Source organism: Neolamprologus multifasciatus, chromosome 23 (genome assembly GCF_963576455.1).
Source record: "Neolamprologus multifasciatus chromosome 23, fNeoMul1.2, whole genome shotgun sequence".
Taxonomy (NCBI): Eukaryota; Metazoa; Chordata; class Actinopteri; order Cichliformes; family Cichlidae; genus Neolamprologus; species Neolamprologus multifasciatus.
In genome coordinates, this window is record NC_140460.1 from 1,932,082 (window position 1) to 1,950,777 (window position 18,696).

Sequence of the window (18,696 nt, forward strand, 5' to 3'; positions counted from 1 at the left end):
CCCTTTTCCCCCGGGTGGGTTTTCTCCAGCTTCCTCCCAGAGTCCAAAGACTGAATTAATTTGTTATTGTGTAGGTGATGGCCTGGTTAGGGTAGACCCCTTAATCTTGACCCATGACAACTGGGACAGGCCACAGCAGAAGAACACGGATGGATGAATGTTAATTTGGTTCCCTCATTTGATTTAGATATCTGTTCAAATTTGGCAATCATTTGAATTTTACTGCTCACCGGGCTCATCAAAGGTTGCACTACAGTTTAAACTCAGGGTTTAAGGTAAACTACAGTTTGCAGTACCTGGGTATACTTCAGCTTCATTTACATTTGAATCTTCTCCTTTCGTCTGTATTTTATTTTCTACTCACAAAGGTTATCAGAGTTAAATAAAACTTGACTAAAAACTAAGACTAGGTGAACAACACTTGTCTTATGAGGCTTTTTTTTGAAATTTTTGCAGGAATTTTAGTCGAATAATGAAATTATTATTTAAATGTCGTAGTTCTCTGTCCTCATTGTCATTTTCCTGTACTTTGACCGACTTTATCAGCTTGGGCAGTTCTGCTTCCTGTCATTAAACTCAATAGATTGACAGATGTTAACAGTTCATTTTTTCATTTTCATTTATTTATTTATTTATTTTTAAATTTTATTCTACTTTGAAACAAAAACGTAAAGTCAGACTTGCAAAATTTGCTGTGTTTCACTAGTGTTCGAACTTAAATAAAAATGTGTTTGGTCGTAGTGGATATTCTATTTATCTATATATTTTTAAATGCCTTATATATTTTAAAACGACCCATAGAAAAATGAATTGCCGATAGCAAAATGACGCAACTAAAAGTAAAGAAATTCATAGAGTGGGTGTTTCAAGTCTTTATTTGTTATTTATCTCTGCATCCATTGGCTTTTGTTATTTGTGCACCTCCTCGCAGCGATGGAGGGATGGTGAAGCTCCGAGGGGAGGTCGGTCCCTGAGGTCTGGCTTCAGGGTTTTCAGCGGCCTCTACCGCTGCCTGTTGTCAGCGCAGCTTGAAAGCGGTGGGAAACAGAAACACTATGGCTTCCAGTCTGTCTCTTACTCAGGTAACACTGTCTTACAACTCAAATATAACGACAGCAAACGCTTTCTGCCCTCTGCCTGTTACGCTCGGAGATGTTTCGGCAGCGTCGGTTAAGCCTGGCTGAAAGAATCGCGGGCTTTCTTTGATTCTGGTTCCTCTTTTGGAAGTTTAGCCCTGCTGTGACTGGGAAAAGTTTCTTCCTAATCTCTTTGGGGACTGCGTAAGGGCGTAGCTAGCTAGCTAGCCTGCTAGCTAACAGCTAGTTTGTGACCAGTGTTGGGCTGTTTTAGAGTCGCTTTATCAAAGTTGAGATAAACCGTGTAAGCTAGCGCTACTCGTCTTCGTTTCCTTTCGGGTGTTTTCTAATCGTATTTAGTGCTGCCCCGGTTTGCTGCAGGCTATTTGGGTGTTGGGCTGCCCATGTGTGGCTCTGCTGTGGCTCTACTGTCACATTTCTGCTACTTCAGCCTCTGCTAACATTGTTTTTCCTCTGATAAAGCACCCAAGCTATATACAGTAAAGCTTGTAGCCTATGTGTTGGATTTCCTTGCCGCGTATGCAGCTTTGTTACATGGTTAGACTGAATAGGCTGCCTTGTTATTGCTATTATTAGAAGTAAACATGTTTGGTGATTGGCTTGGTGTCTTTCCCCCCTGTGACCTTTTAAAAGTGGACAGCGTTAACAGTTACCCTGTTAGCTGCTGCTGTTAACAATTAGTTAATAGAGAAAACTCCTCATATCGTTAGCTGTTAGTTGTAACTAGCAAGAGGAAGTGAATTGTACAAGCAACTAGCCACCTCTACTGTCGTAAACGGTTGCACAGTTGCTGCTAGCTAAATTAAGTTCTAAATAATGGAGCGTCAGAATGTGTTTGTGTTGTTTAGGAGGCTACGGGCAGGTTAAATTAGCAGCTTTCAGTCGTGGACTTGTTACCTGAGCTGCCGTTACCTCCAGCAACAGACAAGAGTTGCCTGCCAGGAGCAGCTTTGAGATCCTTGTCTCTCAAATGGCTTAAAACCTGTGTTTATCTGTGAGCTGTGGGAGTTCATTGGCCTGTCAGGCACCAGTGCTTGTTGCAAGTGTTCCTGTCAGATGCCCGATAATCCCCAAACTCGCCTCATGTTTGGTGTTGATAGTGACATCAGTGTGCTTTATTACCATGGGTGGTTATAATCTCTAGAACAGTCTAGCCTGTCCCGCCAGCTCCTGCGCCCTGATGTTTCTGGCTATCTGTTGCAGTTTTGTATGGGCTAGCTGGGGGATGATTGAGGGGTGTTTTTTCAGTGCTCAATTAAAGTCACCAGTACAAAGACCACAGTGTTACAGACGCCAACAGTCCCAGGCACACTATTGTGTGTCATAGGGGAAAAGAAAAAAGTTGCATTGACTAGAGAAAGATATGTGTGTCAACAGTTATTTCACTGTAAACTGGTGGGTGAAAAAGCTGACTGATAACTTTGCTTTTTGTGTGATTGAGTGGTTTTCTGTGTCAGATCTAAGTGTTTTACAGTAGAGAGTAATCTCACATGTGTCTGAAAGCCTTAACCTCCATTGACCAGCCACTCCCTGGTTGATTCACACTTGAAACAATTACTGTCCATCCCTTTCCTCCCTTTCTTGCACCTGCCAATTTGAATCCAAACAACCAGTTGTCAGTTTCAGCTACACAAATAAGGAAGGACTGCTTTATTTCCTCTTTAGTCCAACGGTAGACGTTTTTCTTAACAGAGGAAAGAGGGGTGTTTAGGGAGGACATGACAGAAGGCCAGACTAACTGTTGCCTTTGGAGTGACGCCTTGTTGTAAATGCCTAAAGCTGACCAGGGGGCCCCAGGAAATGTAGCCTGCATCCTGAAGTTATCACAAAAGTTATCAGTCTCTTTGCATGCAACTCAGCATAAACCTTCTGGTGTATTCTGAGTCATCCATCCATTCTCCAGAGTATTTGTGTAGATCTTTACGAGGAAATGCAGAGTAGCTTTTCAATGAAACAATCAGCTGATAAATCGCAAAAGGATTCAGTTGTTTGGAAAAGCGATATTTTCTCAGCCTCAGTGACATTTAAACAGTTTCTCTTTGTATTAATTGAATATATTTAGGTTGTGGCTTGTTTTTGATCAGATATACAGCTCAGGTACGTCAGCATTTCAACTCAAAAAGACAAAATAGCTGCCTCATTTTAGTAGGGGGAGATTGTGGTAATTATTAGGGGTGGGGGAAAAAATCGATACTGTGTAGCATCGTGATATTTTGTTTGCTAATAATGTATGGATACAGGGACAGCAGAAATCGATATTTTGTTACAAAAAGGTTTTTGTGCTCTGACTTCAGAGCATGTTGATCCTTTTTCTGAGCAAGAATCCTGACATTTCTTCACTGTCCAAATGTGTTTAACTTGTTTTTGGCAGCAATAAACATGACAGTTTACTTATTTTAATTTAAGACATGTTTTATTTTAATGAAGTTTAAAACTTTTTTATTTAATGTAAAATTATATTTTGTTTTAATTTACTTTCAAATTCTTCAGTTGCTGAAGGGGCTGCATAGTTTTCATAAACTGCATAGTTCAGAATAGCTATAATTGTACCAGATGGTTCAGTTAAGTTGGACTAGACTGTAATACAAACCGCTCAGTTTGTCAACAATAAAACTGAAATGAGAGAAAGACTGAGTGTGAGACTTTGATATTAGATAAAATGAATATTGATAAAGTTTACCTTTATGTACAGAATCTGAATATCGCAAAATATTTTAAAAAATTGCAATAATATCGTATCGTGGGATGTATGGTGATTCCCACCTCTAGTAATTATTAACAATGCTGCATAAATATGTATTTTTCTAAGCAAAATTACACAATATTTGATGTGCTTATATGGCAGGAAGTAGGAAAGTTTAAGAAATCGCTTTTTTCAGGCATTTGTTAAGAGTAAAAGTTGGATTTATTGTAATTATAAGCAGTTGACTTATTAATGATGAACACTGCTGCACCTTGTTGCTACTCATTGTCATGGATGCTGCATTGTTTTTGTGTTTATTTGTTATCCTACCTGTAACACAGCCATTATAAACTTTTTGGTTTTGCAGTCACACTGTGGCTTCTTTAATGGTAAAAGTTCTACTGAATGAGTCATTGAAGTCATTTTTAGTTGTTTTTAACACATTTAGCCAGTGGCTATACTTATAACAAGCAGCTCTTTAACTGGCTCAGTGGATGACAAACCTTCTGTAGCCGTCAAACTCTTGTTGGTTATTTCAGAGCTAACTTTGAAAAATCATTTGAACGATTAGTGTTAGATTGTTATAAGGAACATTTTTGAATTTAGGTAAAAATCTCTCAACTGTTTTTATTCTTCTCTTTCTCCTTAAACAGCTCTCCAGTGGAAACCCCATCTATGACAAATACTATCGTCAGGTATGCCATTGTATCTTTCCCATGGGTTACAATGTGTGTGCATATAACTCCTGCATAGTTTGGCTTTACATGGCTCTGGATGGAGATAATCCAAAAAAATAAAATCTTCCAATGAGAGGATTTTTGTAGTTTCAGCACACAAACTAAACCTGCATTTATACTGCTGTCTTGCAGCGAGCAGTGGTCTCACTTCTCTCTATCAGTTTCAGTGCCTGTGTCCAATAAAGGAAGTACCTCAATGAATTAATAATGTTTCCCTTTGCCCAACATGTCAGCAGCACTCCCTTTGAGCCTCATGAAAGACGACTAAGCCAATAGACTGCTGAGAAAATGGCTTTATTACCAGCATTGATTTAAATGACTCAGAGGCTCCAGGGCCGATTTTCATGGTTTTCAGTTGTTCCCCATGTTTTTTCGAAGCTAAGAGTTTTCTCTTTGTTAGCATTTTAGCTTGTTATACTGATAGTTTTTAAGATGATATAAGCTTTAATGTGTGTGTAGGTTGATCCGACTGGCAGCGGGCGAGTGGCAGCAGCTGATGCAGCTCTGTTCCTAAAGAGGTCAGGTCTGGCTGACCTGGTCCTTGGGAAGGTGAGTGGAGACGCAGCTCTCTGTTAGCTTTGATGTTCTCATCGACGCTGACAGATGTTTTATCTGTAAATGTCTCCTTAGATCTGGGATTTGGCAGACTCTGAACGAAAGGGAGCACTCAACAAGCAGGTACCAGCACACTGTCCAGTAGCTCCAAAGTGAACTCCTTCAGAAATGTGTTCATCATCACCAGGCTTACGTCACTCTTCTTCTGCCCTCAGCAATTCTTCATAGCCCTGCGGCTGGTGGCTTGTGCTCAGAATGGCCTGGAGGTGGCGCTCAAGAGTCTTAATGTAGCTGTTCCTCCCCCGAAATTTGTAAGTCTGCTCCTGTGTGCTATAAATTCACACTGTGCCTGCTATTAAAGTCACTGCTGGTTATTTGAAGTGCAATACAGTAGATCTGTGGTATATTCACAGGTGTTTGTTTCACTACAAACAACTTTAACTTTTAGTATTTGGTCTTGGCTTTTAAAAATATTCTTTAATGTATTTTTAATGCAAACACTGAAATAGAAAAATATTTGTGCTCATCTCCAGCATGACAGCAGCAGCCCACTGTTAGCAGGAGGAGGGGCTGCTGACCTTCCCTGGGTTGTCAAGGTGAGGCGCGCTCCAACGTGCTCTTTTTGTCTAAATATAGTTGTGATTGTTTTTTTAATTCTCCTGTTTTCCTAGTTTTATCTCCTTTTTTGTTACCTTAAGAGAAGCATCATTTTTTTCTGTTGTGATCATTTAAGCAGTATGTATACAGTGGGGCAAAAAAGTATTTAGTCAGCCACCGATTGTGCAAGTTCCCCCACTTAAAATGATGACAGAGGTCAGTAATTTGCACCAGAGGTACACTTCAACTGTGAGAGACAGAATGTGAAAAAAAAATCCATGAATTCACATGGTAGGATTTGTAAAGAATTTATTCGTAAATCAGGGTGGAAAATAAGTATTTGGTCACCTCAAACAAGGAAAATCCCTGGCTCTCACAGACCTGTAACGTCTTCTGTAAGAAGCTTTTCTGTCCCCCACTCGTTACCTGTATGAATGGCACCTGTTTGACCTCATCATCTGTATAAAAGACACCTGTCCACAGCCTCAACCAGTCAGACTCCAAACTCCGCCATGGCCAAGACCAAAGAGCTTTCGAAGGACACCAGGAAAAGAATTGTAGACCTGCACCAGACTGGGAAGAGTGAATCTACAATAGGCAAGCAGCTTGGTGTGAAAAAATCAACTGTGGGAGCAATCATCAGAAAATGGAAGACATACAAGACCACTGATAATCTCCCTCAATCTGGGGCTCCACGCAAGATCTCATCCCGTGGGGTCAAAATGATCATGAGAACGGTGAGCAAAGATCCCAGAACCACACGGGGGGACCTGGTGAATGACCTGCAGAGAGCTGGGACCAAAGTAACAAAGGTCACCATCAGTAACACACTACAACGGCAGGGAATCAAATCCCGCAGTGCCAGACGTGTTCCGCTGCTGAAGCCAGTGCATGTCCAGGCCCGTCTGAAGTTTGCCAGAGAGCACATGGATGATACAGCAGAGGATTGGGAGAATGTCATGTGGTCAGATGAAACCAAAGTAGAACTTTTTGGTATAAACTCAACTCGTCGTGTTTGGAGGAAGAAGAATACTGAGTTGCATCCCAAGAACACCATACCTACTGTGAAGCATGGGGGTGGAAACATCATGCTATGGGGCTGTTTTTCTGCCAAGGGGACAGGACGACTGATCCGTGTTAAGGACAGAATGAATGGGGCCAAGTATGGTGAGATTTTGAGCCAAAACCTCCTTCCATCAGTGAGAACTTTGAAGATGAAACGAGGCTGGGTCTTCCAACATGACAATGATCCAAAACACACCGCCCGGGCAACAAAGGAGTGGCTCCGTAAGAAGCATTTGAAAGTCCTGGAGTGGCCTAGCCAGTCTCCAGACCTCAACCCCATAGAAAATCTGTGGCGGGAGTTGAAAGTCCGTGTTGCTCGGCGACAGCCCCAAAACATCACTGCTCTTGAGAAGATCTGCATGGAGGAATGGGCCAAAATACCAGCTACTGTGTGTGCAAACCTGGTAAAGACCTATAGTAAACGTTTGACCTCTGTTATTGCCAACAAAGGTTATGTTACAAAGTATTGAGTTGTATTTTTGTTATTGACCAAATACTTATTTTCCACCCTGATTTACAAATAAATTCTTTACAAATCCTACCATGTGAATTCATGGATTTTTTTTTCACATTCTGTCTCTCACAGTTGAAGTGTACCTCTGGTGCAAATTACTGACCTCTGTCATCATTTTAAGTGGGGGAACTTGCACAATCGGTGGCTGACTAAATACTTTTTTGCCCCACTGTAGCTCTGCAGTCCCAGTGCTACTTGTTACTAAACATGAATCAGAAGTGCCAAAATGATCTTATTTTTTCTCTATGTGCAGCTGAAGGCCAACATTTCTCTGCTGCTGAGATGCTGGTTAGCGTCTTGAGTCTGTTTATATTGTTTGTCAAACGGACAGATCGGGTCAAAGGGTTCGGAGACAATGTAACTTTGTAACACCAAGTTTATCATATTTGATACACGAGTTTGTAAAACCCTTTTCATCAACAGTGTGATGGTTTTTTTAAGCCTAACCCCCCAAAATGGTTTTGTTTAAAAACAAAAAACTGTGGCCAATAAATTGCACCAAAATGTTGGATGTAAAATAAATGACACTAATAAAAAAAACAAAACCTCACATTGATATTTAGTTTAAAACAATCTCAGAAGGTTAAATAAAAACTCAAGTTTAAAAAAGAAACATCTGAATTTTGGGGGATTATTCCATGGTTCGGGCTTTAAGAGTGGTTAAGAGAAGCAAGGCTGAGACGATGTAGACATGTGCAGATAGTGGAAATATTGGACAAAGGATGTTAAATATGGAGCTGCCAGGCAGGAGGAAATGAGGCAGACCACAAAGATGTGCAGACTGGTTGGTGTGACACAGGAGGATGTTAGGGACAGGCTGAGATGTCGGGCCTCTGTGGCGACCCCTAAAGGGAGCAGCTGAGAAAAGAGGAGGAAAAGAGCTCTTTTTACATACAAGATTCACAACATGCTTTAATGAAGCCAGTATGCAGCTTGCAAAATTAGATTTACAAGCAATGAAAATGGGGAAGAAAAAGCCACTGAAGTTTAAAAGGAAATGAAAGACTAAGAATTACGGGATGTTTTTCATCAAAGCAAAGCTGTGTTTGCAGAACGTTCCCATGTACAGACGTGGTGGCTTTGAATGTTTAACTTGGACAGGTGTATAAGACTGACCTTATCTGACCAGCCTAAGCAAGCAAGAGTCTGACTGCACATCAGTCGATGTCTCCATTAGAGTGATTTTCATTGCACAGCTGTTTTATTTTTCTTCCAGCCTGAGGAGAAGATGAAGTTCGATTCCATCTTTGACAGTCTCGGCCCAGTAGGAGGGATGCTGTCGGGAGAGAAGGTCAAGCCCGTCCTGCTTAACTCCAAATTGCCGGTGGACATCCTGGGCAGGGTATGATTCTCACACAGGACTCTTTGATGTTAGGTTCAAGTTTTTGCTTTAGTGACAAATGAATAGAAACCACACCATACAGTAACACTGGAGCTTAACCCTTTAAAACCGGTCAGAGCGGGCACGCTCTGTTTTGCGTAACTATTTTTAAATCCCGGTAGCTCTGCAACCACGTGAGCTAGCGCAATAATTTTTTTTGCATATGAAACCGGAGGAGTTGTACTTACATCTTATGCCATCAGCTTGTCCTCGGTCACAGTTTCCTTCCACATATATTTGCAAAAACTGCATAAAAAGCGCTTGAAGCAACAAAAACATAATATTCCAGAAACACGCTTTGCCGATCCGATCAGCTGTTTGCAACACTTCCTACGTTGGAATAGACGTCAGCGCAAACTATCGCATGTCCGCCATGACCTGCCCGAAACCGGAAGTGACGTCACTTCTGGTGTTTTTAAAAGTTATGTTTGACTTTATGACTTTCTGTGTGGTTTCTGGGATGCTTAGGACTCATATTGCTGCTGGAAATAGTTTATTTTGATGCATATGCTGCTTTTTTGCAAATTTGCATTATAATATTTATTTTCGTTTTTCCTGCAGTGTATAAAAATTGGTGTATTTCAAAAATAAAACTATGAAGACACTCAAAATAAATTTCCTGTGGTGGGAAACTATTTTGTGCAACTTTTTTGTATTTACAGTTTTGAGGGATAAGCCTCTTAAATTTCTCTAACTAGAAATATGTTAAAAAAAACAAAAACGATTTTCAATTTTTTTGTAGTTTATTGCACTTTTTTGCAATTTATGTAATTACTATGCACTTAATGCAGACATATTATTAAAATTTAGGCTGTAATGGTTGTATTGATGTATAGCAACTTGAAATGCTCCCAAAAATGGCTCCACAGCATGTAAACATATAATATAAGCTCTGGCGGACTTGGTTCTATGGTAGGTCTTAAAGGGTTAATATGGAAGATTTAAAGCGTCAAAAGAAAGCGAGAGTCTGTAGCGAGTTGGCGGTGTGGCACTTGTTATTTTGCAGTTTTGTGATGACTGATGCTCATCAATAATATCTCTGTGTGTTGAAGGTGTGGGAGCTCAGTGACATAGACAGAGACGGCATGTTGGACAGAGATGAGTTTTCTGTGGTAAGACTCGAGTTAATATCACAAATAAGGTTTTAGTATTTGTTCACAACTGGTTTCACTTTAGGTTGTTCTGAGTCATAGGATCTTAAATTATTTCTATAGTTCTGAATCGAAAAGATCCGAGACATGAGGAGGAAGTGTGAAGACTGAACTGCAGGATGCTGGGTAATCATTTCTCATTACTTTGTTGCCCTTTCCCAGGCTATGTATCTGGTGTACAGAGCTCTAGAGGGGGAGCCTGTTCCCATGTCCCTACCGCCTCCCCTGGTGCCACCCTCCAAGAGGAAAAAACCTTCGGTGCCTCCCGTGGTGCCCCTGTTACCCTCGCCCCCCTCTGTCAAAGACAGTCGCTCCTCCCACGCTGGCTCTAAGACTATGCCCCACCCTCCTAAACCCACCCCAGCTCCTGCCCCTGTCCCAGCACCAGCAGCTGCCCCTGTGAGTACAGGCTCCACCTCTCCTGTGAGTGCAGTGCCTGAGAAGTATTATTTTACTACTACACTGGTACATCAACAGTTACAATGATTTCAAACTGGCTAGTTCAGTGTGTTTTTCAAAAGAAAAAGACTAGAGGAAGCGCAAAGGTTTGTGAATCTCTCGTTGCTGTAAGTTGTTCTGAGTGTTCCTGCGGTGGCGAGGAGTGTGGTTAAGTCTTTCTCTCTCTGTACAGTGGGTAGTATCGCCAGCAGAGAAGGCGAAATTCGACGAGCTGTTCAACAAGACGGACGGCGACATGGACGGCTTGGTGTCTGGTCCTGAAGTCAGAGATATATTCCTCAAGACCGGGCTGCCCTCCGCTACACTCGCACGGATTTGGTAAGTACTGTCACGAAAATCTCCTCCTTTGACTTCTCTGTCCAGCTTCTACTCAAAGAATCAGTTACTTTATTTTATGTGTTTACCTCAGAGAGCTTTGCAATTTGTGCAACATAAGGCATCCTGTGCACTTTGCCCTTCTGTTCACACAAATGAAGGAAAAAAGAGGAAGAAACTTCATGAAGTGCTACAAAGGATGATTTGCAGTAGATAAATAGTTATTTTACACTAGAGAGAAATAATAGTGTTGGAAAATAAGGTGCTTATGTGTTTTAACAATAGCATAGATGGTTAGAATAGATACAATCTTCATAAAACATCTGTGAAACATTCATTTTTACACTTTATTATCAATCTCGTTTATAATAAGTGAAATGTAAAAACATATTCTAGTTTCACTATAATTGAATGTTGCATGTGTTCATGCACACGACCAGCAGATGATCTCATTATGGATTTTTATCTTCATGTGGCTGATTAGCTCCTGCGTGTATTGGTTTCCCTCACATAATGATTAGCCTGGCCATCAAAAATAGGCACTGCCTGAAGTATAAATCGTTACTGTCTTATGTAACGTGTGCTTTTGGTTTTTTCCTCCCCCTCAGGGAGCTCTGTGACATTGGAGACATAGGGAAACTGACGCGAGAGCAGTTCGCATTGGCGCTTTATCTAATTAATCTGAAACTGACCAAAGGCTTAGACCCTCCACAGAATCTGTCCCCAGAGATGATTCCTCCGTCTGACAGACAAAACATCAAACAGGTGAGTCACTCTCAACACGATCCAAGTTGTGAATAATTATTAGTGATGTTTGGGTCCTTTTTACCCCTCAGCAGTAAAAGGTTCATCACCACACGGGCCAGACGGGTAATCGGCACGAACATCCAGTTAATGAACACAATAACTTGAGAACGAGATGATGTAGGATTTTCTTATTGATACTGTAAGGCTACTATTAAAAACGAAGGCCAGAGGTCAAGTTTCCTGAAAATCTTGTGAATGCAGTAACTCGAGAAGGAAGTCACCTAGGATTTACAAATAAATGCTTCCAGGCCGTCACTATTTTATTTGTTGTTATATTAATAACTGCCTGATACTAGCCATTTTCCTCATATATCGGTTTCTGGATAAAACAGACAATTAATGAAAATGTAGTAAGTAGGGCTGCACGATTAATCGTTAGAAAATCGCGATCTCGATTCATACTTATGTGCGATCTCATTTCCAAATGACAACGATTTAAAAAAAAAAAGACGACGATTGTACCGCCTTTTGATCCAGGACGTAATCTGCATGAAAACAAGCGCTCACTCTTCCTGCTCAACAAGGACACGGGCGGAGTCTTATACCACGTGATACAGAAGCTGTGCCGCGTGATGCTAAAATTAGCAGGGAAAAAACAACGGAGAGCACGTCAGGGATGACGAGAAAGTGACAGGAACCACCCAAACATCAATAACGGGAACCTTATACAGCGCTTCCCTATACCCGTCGAACTCCCGCAGGCACAAAGAAATTACGGAGGCTATTACTTATCACCTGACCAAAGATATGGCTCCATCAACACTGTGCAAAACGAGGGATTTAGGAAAATGATCAACACCCTAAACGCTACACAGTGCCGTCCCGCAACTATTTTTCTATTGTTGCACTACCTGCTCTATACACGCAGTGTCGAGCAACGGTGGAGACGCAATTTCAAGCAGTACAACATTTTGCGGCAACGACAAAATGTGAGACATTTGTTGTTTTTATGTTTATTTATTGTTTTTATGTTCAGTCTCAACTGTTACGAAGTTGATGTGCAGTTAATAAGTGCAATAAATATTTATACTGGGAAAGAAAATCGTGAGAGAATCGTGATCTCAATTCTAAGCAAAAGAATCGTGATTCTCATTTTATGCAAAATCGTGCAGCCCTAGTAGTAAGTAAGCTAAAGATGAGCAACACCCTTCAACTGTGTTATGACTGTTGATGTTTCATAGTTTGTCCACCAGAGGGCACTCTGTAATTTCCCTTTTGTAAGTAAGTAGAATTTATGTATGTAGCGCTTTAAGCAAGGCAAGTTTATTTGTATAGCACAATTCAACAACAAGGTGATTCAAAGTGCTTTACAGAGACATTAGAAACAAAAACAAATAAAAAGCATGATTTAAAATTGATTAAAACAAGCAAACAAACAAAACAGTATAGAAAATCAAAACAGATAAAATCAGTAGTTAAAGTGTAAGTTTTGAAATTTAAGCTTAAAAGTGTGGATTTGGTGTTTTATTCAAATGCAGCTGAGAACAGGTGAGTCTTCAACCTGGATTTAAATAAACTGAGTGTTTCAGCTGATCTGAGGCTTTCTGGGAGTTTGTTCCAGATATAAGGAGCATAAAAGCTGAATGCAGCTTCTCCGTGTCTGGTTCTGACTCTGGGAACTGATAAAAGACCGGATCCAGATGACCTGAGGGATCTGGAAGGTTCATACTGGGTCAGGAGGTCACTACGCAGATAAAAATCACAAAGTGCTTTACAACAAAGAAAATGAAAAGAATGGAAATACAACAAATAACAATGTAAAACAGTAAAATACAACAAATTAATTAAAAGCTTGCCTATATAAAAATGTCTTCAGCTGCTTTTTAAAAGAGTCAGTGGACTCTGTACGGCGTGAAACCAGTGGGAGAGAATTCCACAACCGTGCTGCCGCTGCTTGAAAGGCCCGATCGCCACAAGTTTTAAATTGAGCGCGTGGGGCCACCAGCAGCCTCTGATCTGATGACCTTAGAGCTCAGGAAGAAGAATGCGGTAGTTGTTTGGCAACACCACAAACAACAACTTGCTGATCTGAGCATAAACGAGCTATCTACAGCTGTCTGTGATGATAAAACAAGTTTCTAAATCAGCCGATATATCAGATTTGTAAATCATCAAATATTAGTGTTTGGTTTGATTTTAAGAACCCAGCAATCGCTTGCAATTCAAGAATTAAAAACACACAAACTGATCTCATGGACACTGAAAGATCCTTAATAATGAGATTGATAGATAGTGAATTGGAGCAGCTGTCCTTTTTATAGCTTCAAACAGACTCTGGTTGCAGTTTTCACCATCTGTTTACAGCAGTGACTTATTATAGTTTTCCATTGCATCAGCACTGTTAGATATAAATTATGTTGCTTGTCTTAATTGTGGCTTTCAGTGACGTATTTTTCTCTTGGTGTGTTTGTGCGTGCATGTGCGTGTGTGTTGTGTATTTTTCCTGTTAAGCTTGCAGCTGTGTGTGTTTCTTATTTCCTCTCTCTGCAGCAGTTTGTTTCTTTACCTTGTCTTTTTGCATTTCATCCATTTCACGTGCACTGACACAATCCTGAGTGAGTGCGATTCATCAGAAACAGTCTAGTGCATCTCATAACTCTCAACAGGTCGCCTCTTTTCTGATCTGACGTAGTTTTATCCTAAATATTTGAATTTGATATTTAGTTTAGTTTCCCTCGTGCTTTTGAGGGAAGCTGACGAGAAACAAAGGTTACTGTTTTTAGTTTTTGAGATGCACTCTTATCGCTGTATCTGTTTCTGTGGTCGTGTGTTTTTATCAAGGCTTTGATGACGTTTTAGATTTTTTAAATTCTCAGTAGTATAGTTTAAGTAAGTGGTATCAGCTAGGCTGCTTTTAAAACCACTGTCCCCCCTGCCCTGCCTGCTGAGCCTCTAACAGTAGATGACTTGATGTGTAACCTCTGTAAAGCCGTTAGTGTAGTTCTGCTATTTGTTTATTCATGCTGTGACTGTCTTTTGCGCTAAGAGTTGTAATGAGTCGCTGGTCTCCAGTACTTTCATCTGCATATCAGTAATGTGGGTGTTTCTGCTCTTTACTGGTGATTTTGAGTTTTCCTGTCCTCACCAGAACAACGCAGCTAACCTAGCAGCCGACTTCTCTGCCATCAAGGAGCTGGACTCACTGAGTAACGAGATTGTTGAACTACAAAGGTAATCATTTCTCCTCACATTTACAAAGAAAAAAGAAAAACACCTACATGTTATTAACAGAGTGATGGCGGTGGAGATGATTTCATTGGTGGTTTATGTTGTTGGCCTAAAGATGAAGGGTTCAAGCTGAGTGTTTGTGAGCCTCTGCTGGTTCAGGTATGCAGGAGGGACACACTCGCACTTCTTTGAGCACAGCCAAAGTGTTGCTGCAGCAGCAGATGGTTAAAAAGACGAGAGGTGGAAAGGGTCTGAACTGAAAGCCAGTAAGAACTTACTCCATTTGATGTATTTTAACTATATATATAACAGAATGTAACACCTGCACGTGTAAAGAGATGGCCACTCGATTTGATTCCCATACCACCCTAAGAAAATGTCTCTAGATCCGCCCCTGGAGAGGGTGTAAACTGTTTGGGATTTCTGCACTGATTATCTGCATTGCCTGAATGTCATCTAAGTAGTAATCAGAATCAAACGACACACAATAATAGTACTTGGCTGAAGTACACCTCAGCGCTACTAACTCCCAAAGCCACTTTAAGTCCGATGAAGTGGGGGAACTTCAGGCCTCGGGATCGGTGTCCTGCAGGTGTTAGATGTGTCCTTGATCCAACACACCTGATTCAAATGGTTAAATCACATCTTTAAAGGTTGGTTGATGTGAACACCTCATTATAACAACTTTTATGGGATCTTAAAAGAAGCTTCAAAGAGACCCACGAAGCCTATAAAGGCTACAAAATAATTTCCAAAGACCTTGTAGGCAATCACTTTACAATAAGCAGTGTGGAGAAAAATGTGATGGGAGTGTTGTCAGTCAACCGTGGAGTGGGCGTGGTAAGGCGAGTGCACCGAGAGCAAAACCTTGAGTCATGACGGAGGTTAAAAATAAAAAACCCAGGGGAGCAACATAACATCTGCACCAGTCACCTGTTCAAGTCTTTGTCTCCACAGTGAGAAGTTAAAATGGTGTGAATGGAAAGACACAAATAAAACCCAGAGATCACTGAGAAGACGACAGATTTCTGTGTAGATGTGACAACAGTAGTTGAACTCTTTGGCAAAAATGGAAAAATTGTAAATAAAAAACCCCCGAAACCTTTGCACAGTGAAGCATGTTGGCGGGAACATGGTTTGTTACTGCTTTGGTACATCAGGGTCTGCAGGCCTTGCAACATTTCAGAAAACAATAGATTTAAAATGATAACAACACAGGGCCATGTGAGGGCAGCAGTGCATAACCTGAGGTTTGCCTTTGTGATCAAAGCAAAAAGAACGGTTCAAAAACAAGATGATTCATTTTTCTGAAAGTCATAACCTCGACTTAGTAGAGATCCTGAGACACGACCTGATCCAGACTTTATGTTTTTACCTTCTTTTGCCTTTTTACTTCCCACGATCTTAAATGCCAGATGTACCTTTAAGTAAAAGCTGCAGCAGCTGCACATTTGCATGCATGCTTTGCACATGGAGTCTTGGTTTGAGCAGTTGTCATAGTAATGGATTTCATTTCCATACTTCACAGAACGTAGCTTCCCTTTTCGTGAAAACCGAGAGGGAGAAGTGAGAAAGTGGCCTTTTCTCCTACCTCTGCCTTCAATAAACACACTTAGACACACACTAGACGACAGCTGTTTGAAGTAAGAAGGATGGAAACTGAGTTAGAAATCACCTGCGGACAGATTTTATTTAATAAGAGCTTGGAAAGATGAAGCGTCTTTGCTGCTTCAGAATAGGGCAGCAGCCTTCTGTTCAGGATAAGGAGGTTGTCAGTGATGATGACGATGATGCTGATGGGTGAGTAGAAGTTGGGAACGGTTCCCTTTGCTTTTGCAGCTCGTAGATTATCAGGGGAGTTGTGTGTTTGTTGTGCGGCGAGCGATAGAAGTTAAACTGAGGCATAATTTCTTTTGTGTCTTCACACAACAATATTAAAAGTTTTGTTAAGGTTGTGTGAAAAATACTGAACCAAAAACAAATGTAAGAGAACAAGTGAGCAGAAATACTTACTGAAAAACATGTTTAAGTAAAAACACCAATCAGTAGGGCTGTTCGATATGACGATATATATCTGATGACGATATAAAAACGTCTATCGTTTCATTTTACGCTATCGTTTGTTTCGTGGTGTCGCAAAATAAACTGTTTACAGCAATATTTTTCATGGTTCTGATGTCACTGTAGTTATTATTAATTTCTTAAAGTTCTCTCTTTCTCTTATATTTAATATAACCACACTACGGACGGACAAGCGCCTGTTTTTATGCGTTGTCGTTAGCAACAACATGTCCGCTTGTTTATGTTCCACATAAACCTTTCACAATAAAGCTCAAGATCCTGTTGAGACTTTTCAAAATAAACTGAATCACGTAAAAGCAGATTATTTACGGATGAGAAGTAAAAAAGACGCCAGGTGCTAAAAAATAAACCTTAGACTCAAACGTTAGAACAGCTTTTCCCCGCAGCACGCCGTGTAATAAACACTCACAAAGAAAACGGCGCCGTTACAACTCATGTCTAAAAATGTATCGTTTCATGCATCGGTTAAAACACTCGACTCCAGCTACATGACGCGCAGCTGGAAACACTTCACGCAAGTCGAGCTGCCCGAGATTCACAGAATTTACAGAAAATGTTACATTTTTGTGATTTATATCGTTATCGGGACGATAGATGTCTTATATCCGGATATGAGATTTTGGTCATATCGCACAGCCCTACCAATCAGGATCTTTTCTTTACCTCTGTATGTGCTTCCTCTTTATTTCCTGTTTCTGGTAATTGTTCTCAGTTTTCCTTGGAGCTGAAAATACTTGCATAAAATCCCTTAGAGTAATCGTTTATATTCAATAACAGAATGAAATGTCAGCGAGACCCTTTTTTTGTGTCTAATGGTTTATATAACACCTCACCACAGCACTCAACACAAGCACAGGATTCCTTTAAAGGTAGTTGAAGTATCTTTTGTGCACAAGTTATGGCGCTTCCTTTCTACCCCACCCGTCTCTTCTTTCCCTCTTGCTGCATGCTTGAAAAAGTGTAGAGAGGATGAGCACACGGACGGCTCAGATGATAGATGTTGGAGGTTGGCAGATCATCACTCGTCCCTCCTCCTCTCTTCCATCCCCGAAGCAGCCATCTGCTTCTCGCTCTTTCTCCCACGCGTTTGACTGAGCAATGCAGTCGCCCACAGCGCAGCGCTCACACACACCTGCTCTCGCTGCAGGACTTGATGCTGCTTTCTCTTCTGTAAAGTTGGGAGTCGAGGAGAACATCATGGTGGCTGAGGGAGAGGAGCTGGTGGAGGTTCAGGGGCCGGGTAAAGCATGCTCATTAGAGAGCTGGCTTGGGCTTGGTGGGCTGGTGCTCCCCTTGGTGGTTAAATACGCCTGTCTCCTTTGCTGCAACCCCAGGGAGAAGAGCTCTGTGGAGGAGGAGATCAAGGAGAAGGAGGAGGCCATCCGACAGCGCAGCACCGAAGTGCAGGTAAGGTCTCTTTGTGAGATTTTACCACGTGTGCATTTCTGTCTGTTTTCCCTTTAAAAACCAACAAACAAGCAAAACAAATGCAGGTTGGTGAGCTCACCTTTATGGTGCTGAATGTTCTGGAGCAGAAGATCAATAACACATTTGATTTGCAGTCTGAGACGCTTGTTCAGAAATGCAGTCAATGATACTCGGAGAGGAAGAGGCTGATCTGCCTCGTCTGGGCTCTATTTTGGGAGCTGTTTGGCTTAAAGGGGCGAGGCTGCAGAGTTCTTTAGGAATGAGTCCGAGTGCGAGGGTGGCATCGAAGGAGCGGATGTAGCTGAATTTTGTAGCTGCACTCGATTGTACTTATGTGCGAGTGCTTCTGGTTATTTATATTGTCTGAGTTTATTCCTGGACGTGCTATACTGCACATACCCAACCAGAGGTTAAGAATGGGTTTTGTGGCAGTCGTACCACCTTTGAAATCAAACCCTGGAAAGCCTCAAAACAGGAAGTGATTTTCTAAGAATCAAGGAAATACAAATTTTCTAACATGGGAATTTTAATAAAGAGAAATACATGCAAAGCACAAGCTTTTATTTCCATAATCTATCTGCCTTAACATGTTGTTGTTAAAGCACTTTGTGTTGTTTCTGATATTAGTATAGAGATTAAAAGCTGCCGTTGCTGAAA

The 18,696-nt window shown here is 41.1% G+C and overlaps 1 protein-coding gene across 6 annotated transcripts in view; it reads left to right on the forward strand.

Annotated features, from left to right (window-relative positions):
• The first annotated feature begins 923 nt into the window (after positions 1 to 923).
• Positions 924 to 18,696, forward strand: part of eps15 (epidermal growth factor receptor pathway substrate 15) — a 29,012-nt gene continuing 11,239 nt past the window's right edge. For 3 of the 6 annotated variants that reach the window (XM_085151276.1, XM_085151281.1, XM_085151279.1), the window contains exons 1-13: positions 924 to 1,082; positions 4,434 to 4,475; positions 4,977 to 5,066; positions 5,148 to 5,195; positions 5,288 to 5,383; positions 5,606 to 5,668; positions 8,465 to 8,590; positions 9,682 to 9,741; positions 9,943 to 10,203; positions 10,412 to 10,557; positions 11,163 to 11,319; positions 14,450 to 14,532; positions 17,946 to 18,018. In XM_085151276.1, the coding sequence (XP_085007402.1) occupies positions 1,056 to 1,082; positions 4,434 to 4,475; positions 4,977 to 5,066; positions 5,148 to 5,195; positions 5,288 to 5,383; positions 5,606 to 5,668; positions 8,465 to 8,590; positions 9,682 to 9,741; positions 9,943 to 10,203; positions 10,412 to 10,557; positions 11,163 to 11,319; positions 14,450 to 14,532; positions 17,946 to 18,018 (1,272 nt within the window). In that variant the 5' untranslated portion in view covers positions 924 to 1,055. The remainder of the gene's footprint in view (positions 1,083 to 4,433; positions 4,476 to 4,976; positions 5,067 to 5,147; positions 5,196 to 5,287; positions 5,384 to 5,605; positions 5,669 to 8,464; positions 8,591 to 9,681; positions 9,742 to 9,942; positions 10,204 to 10,411; positions 10,558 to 11,162; positions 11,320 to 14,449; positions 14,533 to 17,945; positions 18,019 to 18,696) is intronic. The other 3 variants (XM_085151278.1, XM_085151277.1, XM_085151282.1) reach the window with 3 other exon arrangements.